At 32.3% G+C, this 14,305-nt stretch overlaps 2 protein-coding genes across 4 annotated transcripts; one reads left to right on the forward strand and one right to left on the reverse strand.

Moving 5' to 3' along the window:
• Window positions 1-4,950: 4,950 nt before the first annotated feature.
• LOC121122545 (divalent metal cation transporter MntH) lies at window positions 4,951-11,929 on the forward strand. Of its 3 annotated transcripts, XM_040717567.2 has the most exons (10): window positions 4,951-5,470; window positions 5,527-5,676; window positions 6,178-6,413; window positions 7,128-7,323; window positions 7,386-7,563; window positions 7,655-7,870; window positions 7,942-8,126; window positions 9,859-10,154; window positions 10,491-10,591; window positions 10,663-11,929. In XM_040717567.2, the coding sequence occupies exons 3-10, from the start codon at window positions 6,240-6,242 to the stop codon at window positions 10,880-10,882; spliced, it is 1,566 nt and encodes a 521-aa protein (XP_040573501.1). In that variant the 5' UTR covers window positions 4,951-5,470; window positions 5,527-5,676; window positions 6,178-6,239; the 3' UTR covers window positions 10,883-11,929. The 3 variants fall into 3 exon arrangements, with proteins under 3 accessions (XP_040573501.1, XP_071746795.1, XP_040573502.1); XM_071890694.1 differs by having other exon boundaries at window positions 4,951-5,676; XM_040717568.2 differs by lacking the exons at window positions 4,951-5,470; window positions 5,527-5,676 and adding an exon at window positions 5,931-6,107.
• Window positions 11,930-12,115: 186 nt separating this feature from the next.
• LOC121122546 (uncharacterized) lies at window positions 12,116-13,246 on the reverse strand. Its single transcript, XM_040717569.2, has 3 exons — window positions 13,097-13,246; window positions 12,837-13,003; window positions 12,116-12,768 (listed from the first exon to the last, which is right to left on the reverse strand). Exons 2-3 carry the CDS (start codon window positions 12,943-12,945, stop codon window positions 12,197-12,199), a joined length of 681 nt encoding a protein of 226 aa, XP_040573503.1. The 5' UTR covers window positions 12,946-13,003; window positions 13,097-13,246; the 3' UTR covers window positions 12,116-12,196.
• Window positions 13,247-14,305: the final 1,059 nt, after the last annotated feature.

Genomic DNA, 14,305 nt, shown 5'->3' on the forward strand with positions numbered 1-14,305 from the left:
TGCTCGAAGGGACAAATTTTAAATTGCCCTACTACGTGAGAGACTTCAGGACTTGGCTTAGATATACTCATGTCAGGGTCACCAGTTTAGTGTTTCCGGAACTATACGCGGTAATTGAAGGCTAGCACTTTTTTATTTCAGTATCAGAATAAAAATGATATATACGATGTCTCAAAGGAGATCAACACGTGTAGCTGAAGACTACATATATATCATGGGATACTATGATACTATATATGTATAGTGTACTCGGTCACTCGTTTTCATATATTCATACAGACATACAGAAGGATAGACAAATTTGTTTTATTAATATATAATAGAAGAAAATTATTTACAGTAGAACTCCGAAATGTGTCCACCTCATTACTCTACAAATTAGGAGTTTAATACAAAATGATATTAAAATAACTTTGCCTCTTAGAAGCTCGAACATAACTTCGAGATTCTGACCGGACTCAAAGAACTTTTGAACGCAAAAAAAAGTTCGTGCTTTAGTCACATGCCACTCATTGGCGTAATCGTTGTTGTTTAACGAGTCTTAAACCATTAATTATTGTAAGGCCTTTGGCTGTATTTTTGTTGTTTTTGACGTAAAACATGGGTCAGAAGAAAGACATAGCAGATATTATTTAACTCTGAGAATATTGTATGATTTTTTTGATTTTTTTTTCACAAAAAATAAGCAAAATTCATTTACTAAAAACTTGATAACTAAAAATGGATTAATGGATTCGGAACTCGACTGCTACATAGCTTACCGACGTTCCTTAGCGTCCATTTCTGAGGTTATTCTCAATGTGATTGAGGAATCACTATCTACTGACGTAATTATACTAGAGAGCAATGTAGGTGCCCCTGCAAACTGGGTTGTCTCGAAAAATTACCTTTTCGGACAATTAATTCCAAAAAAAATCCTCATATGGAAAAAATCTTCTTCTCGTAGCTTGAAACTCTGGATATATTTTCTCTGTACCAATGTGGATGTAAACTACTTTTTGAAAGGTGTTCTATAAAGTTTAACGCTATTTTTATTATTTATAGTCTGTCTCTGTTCATAACATTCCCGTCTAAATAAACTGAGCATTTGCTTTGTCCTCTTTATAATAATTTTTAATCATATTTTAGGGAGGGGCACCTTGAGATTTTTTACACAACTGAAAGGTTCTCTGATTGAAAAAAGTTTAAGAAACACTCCTATAGAGTATATTCCTACTTATGTAGGTATCAATTTGTATGTAGAATATATCAATGAACGATTTTTTCATGATTTGCAAAAGGTAGCAATTTCCCTTCCTTTTTTGAATGGAGATTTATTTGATCTAACATTATAATATGTACCTATATTATGTAGAAAGCAATAAGCATGCACAACATATTTGCATCGAGCTTTTCATTCCTACATAGCCCGTTATGATTTAATGATCCTTTAAAAGTCAACATCCTACAATATTTATAATTTTATGTAGTGTTGTGTGAGTCCTTATTCATACAGTCCAGTTCAGTATTAAGACATTCCCTTAAGGCCGTCGGTCCTTCGGACTCTCAGTACTAAAACTGATGTAAATTAAATAAAAAAAGTTGAGTAACGTCATCAGGAAACCAACTTTATTGACGCCTCTACAGGATTATAATTTGAGGGGGCTTGGTTTTTTAATTTAAAAAAAAAATTGAGTATGCAGCACGGAACTGGACCAGAACTGCAGCCTTGAGTCCAAAATAAGGATGGGCAAAGTTCACAAATATTCTATATGTTCAAAAAGAATGAAATTCTTAGGTTTGTTCCAATCCAGTCTTGAAACAATTTTTATCAGTCCAAGGGACCGTTCCTTCAGACTATCAGTATTAGAACTGATGTAAAAAAGGAAGAAATATTTTTGATTTATGTCATTAAGGACCGAATTTTAAAAGTTTTAGGGCTTACATGCAGCAGTGAACTGGACCGAACTGCGTTCAAAATAAGGATCGACACAACACTAGTATTATTAGTGAAAGAACTCCTGTGTAGAAACCGAAAATCAACATGGTAACCTTGACAATTTGAAGAATATTTTAGAGGAGAACAGCTATAATCAGCTGTGACAAAGGATGAGGGGCAGAAGGAAATAAGCAAGGACATTGGCAAGAATTAATCCTATATAGATCCAGAATTCTACTCTGATTCCAACAGGGGCTTACAATTATAACTCTGTAACAAATCCTCAGTCTTTTATGAGCACATTAGAATCTTTAATCAGGTTTTGAATATAATTGAATATATTTATGAGAGGATCTTTAGTACTAAGGAATAAGATATTAATTACAACTCCTAAGGAAAAGAAAATTCATTCTTCAGACTACCAATTCCAAAAAAACGGGCCAGCTAAAGAATTCACACGATTTACATAACTGAACATTATGTATCTACAAAAAGAAGGGATTATTTAGTTTTGTACATTCCAGTCTTAAGACCAGTCTTATCAGTCCTAGGAATCGGCCCTTAAGGCGATCTTTCCTTCTGACTGTCAGTAAAAGAACTGTTTTTTTTTTGAAGAAATAATGCTGAGTCACATCATCAAGGACAAAACGTTATAAGTTTTAGGAGGGATGTGCGGGACTCAACTGGACCGGACTGCATTCTTCAGTACTAAATAATACAACACGACTAGTGTTGTGTTGTTCCTTATTTATTCGGTCCATCCAATCTCAGGACCGGTCCTTAGGACTTTCTAACATTGGGACCAGGTCCTTAGGACCGTCTGTACTTGGTTTTTTTTTTCAAATAATATCGATGGATTATTAAGCCAAATAAGGTATATGAAATATGTATTAAGATTATTGGACCTCTTTTGCAAAATGTTATTTTTTTCGTTATAGGTCGAACCTATCATATATTTACTTAGTTATATAATTTATTCTTTTATATTACGGAATATTTAAAAAAAAGGAAAAACACCCTCATTGACGTCACGAAGAATCGATTTTACCTTCTTTAAGGACCGACAAGTGGAACTGGACTAAACTGGATGGGACGGGACTGGAATAGAGCGTGGTCCTCGGTCCTAAATAAGGATCAATACAACACTTAATTACACGACTAATATTATATTTGTACAAAAAAAAAGTATATTTTCAGTTTGTTTCCATGGCATGGATTTAATTATGTATATATTAATATTTTAACGATAAAGGCTTCAAAAGTTATTTTTCTTATAAAAAGAAACCGTTTCTAACCAGACAAGATCTAGTTCAACCTTGTTGCTTGCATAAACACGCCTCCTTTCTAAAGGGAAAGGCCTACTTCAAATATAGTATACATACTTTTAGATGAACTCATTGATACAAATCAGTAAGCACAGCCTATCTGCCTCATCAATCGGGATTCCATAGAATATTCAACCATGTATAAGTAATAAATCATTTTTATGATAACAGAATACATACGTATAAATAATATGTTTGGTTTATAATTAACAATTAGGCATGTATACGTATAAGTTGATAATCTGCAAGATATAAGAGCTCATTAATTATTTCTCCTTATTTTGAAAAATGTATTTGCGAGAAAGGAGCACAATAATCATCTAAATAATATGAACGTACAATTAATAATTATATGGAAAAAAGACTTGCATATGACATATGCATTGATGGTGAAACTCCATTAATGTGGCCTTTGTAAATGACTTAAATATATAATCCCTCCTGAATATTTATTTATTTATTTTTGTGTCTTAAAAATCTTCATAATATGAACATAAAACAAATAATTCTAATGGAAAAAAAGACTTATATTTGACACCACATGTATTGATGGGCAAAAAACATGCTTGCGGCTTTTGTAAATGACTAAGATACAGAATCCCTCTTGAATATCCCTTTCTTTATATTTGTGTCTCGTATTTTTTAAGTTAAAAATGCTTCTTCACACACTCTTATTGACTTATTAGAAAGTAATAACAACATGGTTATCTCAAAATGTTTGCAATATCGAAGCAGGGACGGTTTAGTCTTGTTTTCCTTTGTCCTGCACTTGAATACAAAAAATAGGGCCCCTCAAAGTCAACCATTTCAATAAATAAGTACATTTTTATACATACAAAAAAGTATCATTTGAAATAAAATGAGAAATGTCTATTCTAAAAAAGGGCCCCTTGAAAAAAAAGCACTAAAAAAGGACCCTGCTTTTCTTTTCTTTTAAAAATAGGAAGGAGGAATCAAAATTATTTTTGTTAAAAAAGAAATTAAGTAAAATTTAAAAAAAGGAAAGAAATGAGGCCCGCACATTTTATAACTACCCTAGACCCCACTCATGGTAGCCTTGAACCTGTACCGCGGTAATTGTTACTAAGACAGACTTCAATCCCTTTCTCCATCAACTTGCTTCTGCATCAATTACATCATTTAGAGTATACGATATACCAACAGTTAAACCTCGATTTAACATACCCCGCTGCAACGGACAAAATCCGCTTCACCAAATTTTGTCTGCTTGGCGGCTCGGGGAGTTTGTTTTGTTTGCAGCGGGGTTTCGACTGATTGTGTTAAGCTATATCTATCTTCTTTTCATTATTTTTTGCAATGAAAAAAATGATGTTACGTACTATCGGCTTTAATGGATAGCTCTCCCTCTCTATTATACTGTTGTATCGAGATTTATCCTTATATGACTTCTACTTTCATGATCATTCCAAATAGAGGGACCCTATTGCATTTGTATATATATTTTTTTACAACGGGGTCATAGAAATGTATTCCAAGACGTAATAACATACAATACTCTTAAAATAATCTTATGCGTATTATATACTATGTACATATATAATATATTAAGAGTAGATATCCTTTTGTTCTCCATTCAGTTCTACCATCATTTGCAAAATAGGAAAGTTAAGAGGGTTTGTTTGCAGCATGTAACATTATGTTATTATTTTCTATATATATCTACAAATGTGGGGCCCATGATAAATAAGGTTGACTGTACAGTAGTAGCATATTGAAGGATATAAATATATAATGGATTTGACTCTCTTCTCTTTCATAGCCATAAGCCATAGCAGAAGTAGTAACTTGTAGTCGAATGTGAGTGTCTACTCCTGCTAGGTCGGTGCAAGAACCCTTGGATTCAAACCAGATTATTCGCTTTGTAGTATTAGAAGGAATGAGAAAGACGTGGAAAGGAGTAGACGTGGAAAGGAGTAGTGGGAGAGAGGGAAGCAAAAAAAGAGGAGGAAGAAGAATAAGAGAGGAGGGAGCGAAGCGGAGGGGTGTAAGAGAAAGAGGAGCTCTGGAAAGGCATGACAAGAAAACTTGAAGAAGTAGCAGATATCAAATAAATAATATTACAAGAATAACAAAAATAATAATAAAAAAATCCTTGTCTTGAAGACTTGAACCAATATTCCAAGAGACACCTACATAGTCATAGACCTATAGAGTTAAGAATAGAATCAAAAGTAAATCACTCCGCTTTTCACTAGCCCCTCTCATTGTAAGTTGGGATTCATTTGATTATAATTACCTTGATAACATGGGGGAATTGCCTAGTGTTTCCTATTCATCTTATAATAGCCACTGGAAGAATTGAGAGAGGATCCATCATCAACATCTTTTTTTCAAAAGTCTAGGAGGAGAAAGATCTACAGATCCTTCACACCCCACATTCTTCATTTCTTAAAAAATATTGTGTATTTCTATGTGAGTATCTATTTAACTTTTTTTATTAATTTGGTATTAATTATATTTTCCATTTCTTCTCCTTCCTTCGACCCCACTCTCAAGCTCTTTCTCTTCATATCATTAATTAATTATATGTAGTTTGCAAAGCTTAAGATACATCATACAAACACATTTATTATATAGTATAAATTGTGTTGAAACAAAATATTTAAAGAAGTAAAAACGAAAATAATAAAAATCTACAAGGTAACGTGTTTGCACTTTAAAATACACACACACTATTTGAAAGAAAAATCAGTATTTCATTTACTCGGTTAAAAAGCAGTTGTTGCCTATGTGTTTCTAAAGTGTTTTGTTTTTTTATTACTTGGGGGGTATTTTTTGTTAGCTACATACAACACGCATAAATACACATATATTGTTTTGTGATATTATATACATATATTTGAGTACGACTTTTCAATAAAGTTTCCGCCATGGAATCATTTGTATAATTATTAATATAATATCTCCTTTCAGAAACTCGCTCTCTCTACTCCCTAACTTCCCTCTACAGATCCACATTAACTTAAGGAGACAACATGAAGATTAAAACAGCGACTCAGGAAATAGTTTCTATGCTTTATTGGTCCATGTTGGCAGCATGCACAGTAGGACCCGGTACTGTTGTAACTTGTGCTCGTGCTGGAGCAGAACATGGACTCAATCTCATTTGGGCACTGATCTTTGCCTCTCTATTGGCATATACCCTTCAGGTAAGGGTATGATGAGGGAAAAGGGATATTTTTAGACGTTGATGATATCATGTTGCTTGATTATAGGGGGGGGGGCGGAATATGAACAAAAAAATTAATATATATTTATGTACAAAAACGAGTTGATTGAATGAACTATACATATATTGCTAAATACATTCTTTTAAAGAGTTAATAAGGAGAGGGGGAAAAGCGTAAGATTTCTTTCTTTTCCAGAAAATAAATTACCTTAGAAAGTATATGTTTTGATGAACAATCTCTCCCTTGACTAATCTCAATGTGTACCTATAATTTTGTATACATGTCCCTAGATTCCTTGTATGTAAATCACATTAGGTACATCTAGTTATTTCTTCTCTTTCAAGTGAGTTTTTATTTATTAAGATATCTTACAAAATAAATACTCATTTTGATTAAATTAGAGAGCTAAAAAAAAGTATATATCAAACTGCATACATGATATGTAGTAATTATATTTAAAATCTTAGCAAAATTAAGGTGCAACTAAGTGCAAATTTTTGTACATTTTCTTCAAAGAACTGAGAAAGTGAGAGATAAAAACACATCCATTAAACTATTATTATGACTGCTTCGATTATGTACATAGATTGATCTATATATATATATGTGATTTTTATATGACTTTAATCAACTCCTTGTTAATTCGTTTATAATATGTTGTTGGTTTTTGGTTTTTTTGCATGTTGTATTTAGGAAGGAACGGCTCGTCTCACTATTGTTAGTGGAATGAGTCTTGGACAATGCTTACGAATGAAATATCGCCATGGGCCTAAACTATATAATACAGCAGTTATTTGCTGGATTGTTGCTGTCTCGGTATTCTTTGGAAATACTTTATATGAATGTAATAATTGGGCTGGAGGAATGTCGGCTATTTACTCCCTACCTGGTAAGAGCTTTATTCACATAGGGCATGTCAATATACAACATAGTGTACAAATACACATTTAGGAATGGAGAATACGAATTTTATTCGAATCAGTTGCTGTATTGCCTATGGGGTTGTCGTCTATGCTCTTTTATTCTGGGATAAGACGGACTATCTCTCAGTTGGTCTGGGAGTCATCATGGTTGGCATGATAATACTTTTTTTCTTGGTTGTGATAAATCTTGGACTAGATTTTAAAAGGTATGTATTTAATTGAAGGGCCTCTTCAATTTACTTGTTAGGTCTGTACATGTGTGCATTTTTTTAAATCCTGATTTTTTTACTCCCCAAGATTCGGCTCAGGCTTCATACCAAACATACCTGACGGAAGCTCAAATCTTGTACTTAGTCTCGTTGGCACAACATCCATTGGCTTTAATTTATTCTTGGGATCTGTTATGGCTAAAGGAAGGTCCTTGGGGTCTGCACAAAGAGGAATAGGGTTTTCAACTGTTTGTGCTCTTGAAGTGTCTATGCTCATTTTGATTGTGGGTGATGGGATTACAGAGTAGGGACACGCCAAAGGCTTTGACTCCTCTTCCAAATGTTTACGGGCTTCTTTTTTCATTCTCTTTACAGTGTGGACTCAAAGTTTTCGGTCGCTAACTTGGCGCATCTTATTGCCAAAACTGTTGGACAAGTGGGTCTGTGGGTATTTGGCCTAGGATTTATAGCAGCAGCATTGAGTTCTATGTTGACGGTTCCATTGGGAGCTGCTATTACAGCAGATTCTGTTTTTTCCTCTATTGAAGGTGAAGATCTCGGTAAGATGTTTAAATCAGCTTTTTTTTAAATAATAATATTTAATTGATTCGACATGATCATGTTTAAGAAAGAGAGATAAAAAATGTTCTATTGCATTTGATATTTTGTTAATTTAAATTATCTTTTGAATCTACTATTGTGCAACTTTTTGTGATCAAGTCATAGGTCTTAGTCTTCTAAAAAGTAATATGCTTAATATTTTTTTGACTGGTTAAACGCATCTTGGCAAGCCTGAGGCTTTCTTTTTCTGAGTAGAGCAAGTATTTTTGGCTAAGGTTAGTAGGGAGGAAGGAAATGAGAAAGAAAGAGAGAGAAGGGAGGGGGGAGTTTATCCTTTGATCATTTATTTTTGTGCTGATGCATCATTTTGTTGATTTAAAAAAAAAATATTTTTATTATTTACTCACAAAAGTACCATATAACCAAAGAAAAAAGAAATGCCGTCAAAAGTATATTAAAACGATTATTGGCCACCAAAATATTCGCTTTATGAACAATCTACCTTGTTTATCCAACATTAGTTTATTATTGTGAACTTTACACACTTAGTTTTTAAATTATTTACCCGTAACCGAAGTTGTTTTTAAAGGGAAATTCGTTTTGTTGAACTCTGATGCAATATTGACCTGAAAAAATCCATGTTTTTTATGTATTTTATACAAAATATATGGACGGTAAAGTTAATTTCTATTGACTATTACATCAACTCGCCTCTTCTACATATGTACGCTTGGGAGTGCGTAAATATGTACATACATCATTAATATGTACTAAGATTATACGTATCTACGTACTCCATTGTGAAATAACAGGGGAGTCTGTAGGATTATATATATACATATTTAATTACTTTTTTTTGGTGGGGGGAATTGGTTTTTGGAATTTTTTGAAAAAAAATCCGTAACGGTTCACAAAAATTGAATTTTCTGGAAAAAAATTCAAAAATCCATAGCTGTTCACAAAAAATAAAAATTTTTGAAATAAAAATCAAAAAACCTATAGGTGGTAACATAAAATTGTATTTTTTGGAAAAAAAATTCAAAAATCAACAGCTTCTTTAAAAAAAATTATAAATGAAATTTCATATAATACATTTTTTGGAAAAAAATCCACACCTATTCACAGAAAATTTAATTTTTTCGGAAAAAATTTCAAATATTTTTTTTTTAATTTTAAAAATCCAAATCTATTCTCAAAACGTTTGAAGAATCCAGAGCTATTCACAAAAAAAAAAAAAAAAAAAAAAAATCCTTATTTTCGCGTAAAATTGTTTCAAACTGACCACAAAATTCTACTAAGAGGCAAAAATTCCTTGAGGACGCCTCTAAATAAAGTATGAAATTGTTTTTGAGAATTTTACCTTCGACTTACATACAAACTGAAGACATTTCTATAATTTACCTACTAATGGGGCATAAACGTTATTTACTTGTATTAGTTTGTCAATAAAGCAACAGAGAGTGGCAAAACAATACAACTTCCTGAATGATAATTTTTATTACTCACATGTGGAAATTATTCTGAGCATACGCCATTTCTTTTAACAATTATGTTAGTTTAAACAACAAGCAACATATTGTTACACCACTTTGCGGATAATATGCATCTTTTAGTTTGCCCATGCCCTATTAATTTAATTTCATTTAGAGTACATATATAGAATATACATTCCCTAATTATAATTATTGTTAGATTTATTTTTTTAAATACTATCTTTTATATTATACTTAGATTTTAGGTGCGGAGAGGATGGTAAAGAGGTTGCTATCAGCATGCTTCCTCAATCTTCAACTGCTCAAAGTAATAATAATGGTGATCCACAAGAGAATGGCGGCGAAGACATTGAAGCAAATCCATTTGATATTGGGAACCAAATGGCTCCAATGGCCTCTCAAGAAGATCTTCCCTCTATTAAACAAGAGCTTAAAACTTTTCCAAGATGGATCTATATGACCCTTATCCTAATTATAGTTGTGATTGCAGTGATTGTCAGCTCAGCAAATCTTCCAACAGTTGATGTTATTCAAGTAATTATATTAATTTTAATTACATATATATGTTGTGTTCAAGTCGCAAACAAAAAATGAGATGGATAATTGTAAATGAAGGATTTACAGTACCGGTGATGAGGACGATGGTATACTTTTTGGCTGTTTCAATACAAATTACTGTAATATGAGTATTATGTGGCACATTATAAAGTTCAAATGCCCATAGTTATATTACTCTTAAATACAAAAGAACCAATGCTCTTATTAAATAATGCTTATTAAGACGAAGAAAGTGTATCTTGTACAGAACTGTACACAACATATACATATATATGTAGACCCGCATAACTAAAAAAATTTTTTTTTTTTTAGGTTGCACAAGTATTTAATGGGTGTCTTCTACCCTTCTTTGCAACTTGTCTTCTTCTTTGTCTAAACGATCCTCAGTTTATGTCAAAACAACCTCAAACATGGTATGGATCAAATATATATAATATACTAATTATTTACTCACAATAGAATTAATTTCTTTTCTTTTTAATAGGTGGAATAATATATTTTTATTGGTCTCTGTAACGATCACCCTTTTCTTGGCAGCAAATGTATTTGTTCATAACATAATGAACTTTCTCATCACGGATGAAAAAATCAAAATGAGTATTGCCGGAGGAGTGGCTTTAATTGTGATGGCTATTGTCACCTTTACCACTTCTCTATCCACTGAGCTACGGAAATCCTTTACTCTCTACAGACCCATAAGTTAAAGTGCTAATATTTTATCCTACCATTACCACCAGTCTTTACCCAGTTCTATCAACTATTTATCATTCTCTTCCCCTTACTAGTCATCCTGGTATTTTTTAATTTTTTTAGATTAAAAAGAAGAAATTGATTGTGGGAAATTGAGACTCTCCCCCTCCGTCCGAAAAATATTAGATACAATAATAATTAGTAACGATAGATTTTACTGTCTTCTGTGAAGATCCCCTTTTATTGACGGAGAAAGCTTTTAAATCAAGATATATTTAACACTTTTGTTTAATTTTAAAAACAACATTTAATTATTAACAGTATAGAGGATTTATTTGTCATAATTATTTTACTTATTTTCTTATCAGTATTTATCAAGGTGGTGAGTCAGATATCCTCGTCTGCCTGCCTCTCTTCTGTAACTCCCCCTTTAACCCCGTTTCCCTTTCCATTATTGTAGCATATCATTATGATTATATATTATGCATATATATATATACATTGAATTTTCATTTATTAAATTGTTTATTTCCAAAATGCTTCAGGAACGACGTTTTATTAAAATTCATTATGGTTGTAGATAATACAATTTTAATTCCTATATACAAACATTTATGATAAATATATATTCTTTTTTTTTTTTTGCTTCAAATAAGAACGATCCACAGCTAACAGCAAGAGCAATACAGTGTCGGTTTTGCTTGATCTCATAAAATTATTCATTCTGTAGAAAATGCAAAAAAAAAAAAAAGAAGTGAAGATAAGACACATGATTTTATTTTTCGAAAAAGAACAAAATATTTGGCCAATTTGCATTTTCATGTTTTATTTTGTCTCATATTTATAAATTATATATTTTATCCGATATTTTTATTTTGTTGCACAAGGTCAATTTTACACCTGATCCCTTTACTTAATATAGAAGAATCTATATTTAATTTATGTAGACACATTGAGAGTGTTGACGTGCTGTGCCTCTCTACTTTTTTTTTTTTTTTTTTTTTTTTTTGCTAATAATTATAATACGTATTTTTATAATAAAATGATGATATTAAAACCTACTTTGCTCTTTTCATCTTTTTACTAGAAGTTGCTTCGCTAGAAGAGAAAAAGACTTCATATTCAGAAAAACTATACACTATAAATATACTAGTGATGTAGCGGTGTTGGGAATGATAATTTCTAAAAAAATACTTAATTTCATATTTTCTGAGTAGTCTTAGCCACTAATACATAGGCAGAGCAAATTGAAGAATAAAATCCTGGTATAGTTATATTTCTAACTTCTGTTAAAATACTAATTTATAATATATAATGAGTGAAAGAAATTATTTCCTTTGTTCCAATGCTCGACTAATGCGAGATTGGATAGTTAAAAGTTTATCCTTGGATATGTCATTTAAGTCGCTGACAACGTCCACTATGTCTGCGCCTGCACCTAACATGACGGGAGATCCTGACATGGACACTAGAGCTTCATTCGGCTTGGCAAGTCGACAGATATTCTTAGTTAGGGGCGTTCCTATATTAAACTTGGTTTTAATGGTCATGGGAGTGGGAACGACTCCCCTTTTGACTGTTCGAGCATAGGCAGGGGTAGATCGAGTGATTCTTTGCGTCTCGTTGAGTGAGGAGGATGAGTTTTCTTTGTTAACAGTCTTTTTCGTACGCCGCGATTTCCTTGTGGTTGTCGGTGGGGGAAGTAGCGGCTTGACCAAGACTTCCTCCTCCTCGTCAACGGATTCGTTCTCGTCATAGTTCTTCAACAGCTGTACAATGTCCGAGAACTTCAAGACTTGCAATTCTTTGGGCAGCTTCAGAGCCAACAAATTGGTTTTGGTGCGAATTTGTGAGTAAATCCCTTCTGCTTTGGAGCGACTTATTTCCACTTTGGAGTTAACTGAAAGGGAAAGAAAGACAAGAGTAATGTGAGGAACGGAGTCCAGGACGTAAAAGTATTCTTCCTACCCTCATGATCAAAGTCCTCAATGATACTATGACACTTTTTCTTCGTTGCCTCATCCAGAACGTTCAACTTGCTATTGGTAGTGGGTTTTTTGCATTTGGAGCGAGGCATGACATCTAGAGGCACAGGCCAGAGGGGATTTGGGGTTCCGTAACTATTTCACTCAGTCCTCAAATAATAACAGTAATTAAGTATAAAGAAAAATGACAGAAATCTCCGATGAGCAATACAATACAATAAATTGAATTTCAAAAATACTAACCAAAAGGAGGGAAAAAAAGACTAAAAAAGAGAGAGGAATCCAGCCACTGGCTTTTTCAAATTAATAAACAAAGATGCAGTAGTGTAGCCGGCCACAAGGTGTATGTAGTCGCCTATCAGCTGATTTCATTGTATGATTTTAAGCAGCTGACGCTACTCACTCTTTCTACCTTTTTAGTAATTTATATCAATCAAGGATTTCAATTCAATAGATATTGCATATAATAATTAATATCCATTGGTAAAGTATTTTTTTTCTTTCTCTATGCGCTCATATCCAAATAATAAATCCGTCCAAAATAATTAACAGTTGGCAATAAGAAAAATACAAAAGACTAAGTACCATATACTTTTTTAAGATTTTTTATTTCCCTCTCGTCCGTCGATGTTGCGAGTAAACAAAAAAGATAGTCGTGGAAAAAAATAAAAATATAGCTAGAAATAGTACACTGGTAAAATATAACGGACCTGTTTGAAATTTTAATTTTCGATCGTATCATTATTAATTCTATGTATATATTATGTACGTCAATTTATTTATTCATGATTAATTAGAGCTACGATAAAGAATAATAATTTCGATCTACTATATAGCTTCTTATATTATTACTTAATGACTATTTTTTGTGGATTAGACATTACTAATTTATCATTTTATACCAGGTATAATTAACGATTTAATTAATTGAATATTATATCAATATCTGTTCTTATGTTAAATTAACATTGAGTGCTGTAGTTATTTATTTAATTCTTTCTCATGGACTCCCAACATTATCTTTATCTCAGTGCCAGAGTAAGGGCAATAATTATGTATGGCTTCTTTTATTTCCATAGATTTTTTTATTTGATAAAAATGTTCTTATTTTAAGAAAATTATTTGGAATCCTCATTTTTATTACAGTATAAAAACGAGGTACTATTTATTTTAATTAGAGGGGCGACGGTTGCAACACTTTGTTTTTCGCTTAATTTCTCCGTGTTGGTTTGACTAAGACCCGTCAAATTTTAACACAACTTACCTATATTTGAATCTATAGTAATAGTTACAGGTTATATATACTATTTACTAATCAATATTTTTTTGTATAAATTGCATTTAATGAGACTAGTCCAACTAACGTTCCAACTGCCCCCATAGATGGGAACGATTGAACCTTTAAGGTGACAGTCGTCCACCTTTTCATCAAAACTGTCAATAAGCCCGCTT

The sequence above is a fragment of the Lepeophtheirus salmonis genome, chromosome 8 (assembly GCF_016086655.4).
Source record: "Lepeophtheirus salmonis chromosome 8, UVic_Lsal_1.4, whole genome shotgun sequence".
Classification (NCBI taxonomy): domain Eukaryota; kingdom Metazoa; phylum Arthropoda; class Copepoda; order Siphonostomatoida; family Caligidae; genus Lepeophtheirus; species Lepeophtheirus salmonis.